At 65.0% G+C, this 1,253-nt stretch overlaps 1 protein-coding gene across 1 annotated transcript in view; it reads left to right on the top strand.

The window, feature by feature from the left end:
- Positions 1-6: 6 nt before the first annotated feature.
- KLF8 (Kruppel like factor 8) overlaps positions 7-1,253 on the top strand; it is a gene marked incomplete at both ends in the record, with an annotated part of 1,664 nt that continues 417 nt past the window's right edge. The window contains 2 exon segments of the mRNA XM_031063377.1: positions 7-427; positions 1,024-1,195. Of these exon segments, the coding sequence (XP_030919237.1) occupies positions 7-427; positions 1,024-1,195 (593 nt within the window).

Raw genomic sequence — 1,253 nt, 5'->3', positions numbered from 1 at the left:
GACTGCAGCCAGCCCCAGGCCGAGCCCGTCGATCTCTCCCTCAATAAATCCAAGGTGGCTCCAGCCTCGGCCCCGCCGCCACCGCCCTCCACCTCGGTCCAGTCTTCCCCCATGCTGGTGGCTCCCCCGCTTCCCGCTCCCAGCACCGTGTCCATCCCGCCCTCCGGTCTCAGCTCCACCTCGGCCATCCCGGCTGTCCTCTCACCCGGCTCCATCCTGGCCTCCACGCAGGGCAGCGGCGGGCAGCAGATCCTCCACGTCATCCACACCATCCCCTCCTTCTACCTGCCCAGCAAGATGGGCAACCTGCAGACCATCCCCGTGGTGGTGCAGTCCCTCCCCGTCGTCTACACCACCGTGCCCACGGACGGCGTCACCGCCATTACCGTGCCCCTCATCGGGGGGGACGGCAAGAACGCTGGGTCTGGTAAGGGCACCTGGGCGGAACGCTGGAATCTGGGGGGTGGAGGGTGTCTGTCCTGCCTCGTGGAGGGGCAGCCTCGAGGGGGATCTCATTTTTCACTGTGGAGTGTCCCTGCCACTGCTGTGTGCCACTTTCATACAAAGCCTCTCAGCCCCCAGCCTGTGCCCCCCAGGGGACATGGGGAGGGCAGGGACACACAGGGCATGGCACTGCCTGTTCTCCACCCATCCTGCTGCTGGCAGCCTGCCCTGCCCTTCCCACTGGCTGCCTGCTGCCAGCAGCTCTGCTTTCAGCCCAGCTGCTCTCTGTGCCCCCCACAATCCCCTTTCCCAGGACATTCCCAGCTTCCCACCTTATCCAGGATGGGGGACCTGGATCTGCCCTGCTCTGGGCAGGGGCAGGCAGCCAAAAGTGGTGCCCCCAAGTTGTTTTCTCCCTTTGGGGGTTCTCCATCTACCCAGTTGGATTTTATTCTCTGTAGGGACAGGCTGTGCCAGGAGCACTGCAGGAGCAGGGGGAAGGCTGCACCCTGATGTGGGGTGGATGTTTTGGGGGTGTCTCTGTTCTGTGCTCACCCCTCGCCTCTCTGTGCCCTAAAGCTTTTCTTTCCCGGACCCCTCCAGTGAAAATGGACCCTGGCTCCGTGTACCCCATGGACATGAACAGCGACAGCGAGGACAGCGCCTCCGAGAGCGGCCCGGCGCCCTTCCAGGACCTGCCGAGAGAGTGAGTGTCCTCCTGCCTGTGCCTCCCCTCCCTTTATGGCCCTGAGCCCCCCCTGAGCCCCCCTGAGCCCCCGTGGGCTGCGGGCCGTGGCTCAGCTCTCCCT

Source organism: Geospiza fortis, unplaced genomic scaffold (genome assembly GCF_000277835.1).
Source record: "Geospiza fortis unplaced genomic scaffold, GeoFor_1.0 scaffold117, whole genome shotgun sequence".
NCBI lineage: Eukaryota > Metazoa > Chordata > Aves > Passeriformes > Thraupidae > Geospiza > Geospiza fortis.
The sequence above is the reverse complement of the archived record's forward strand: the minus strand, read 5'-3'. Positions and strand labels throughout refer to the sequence as shown.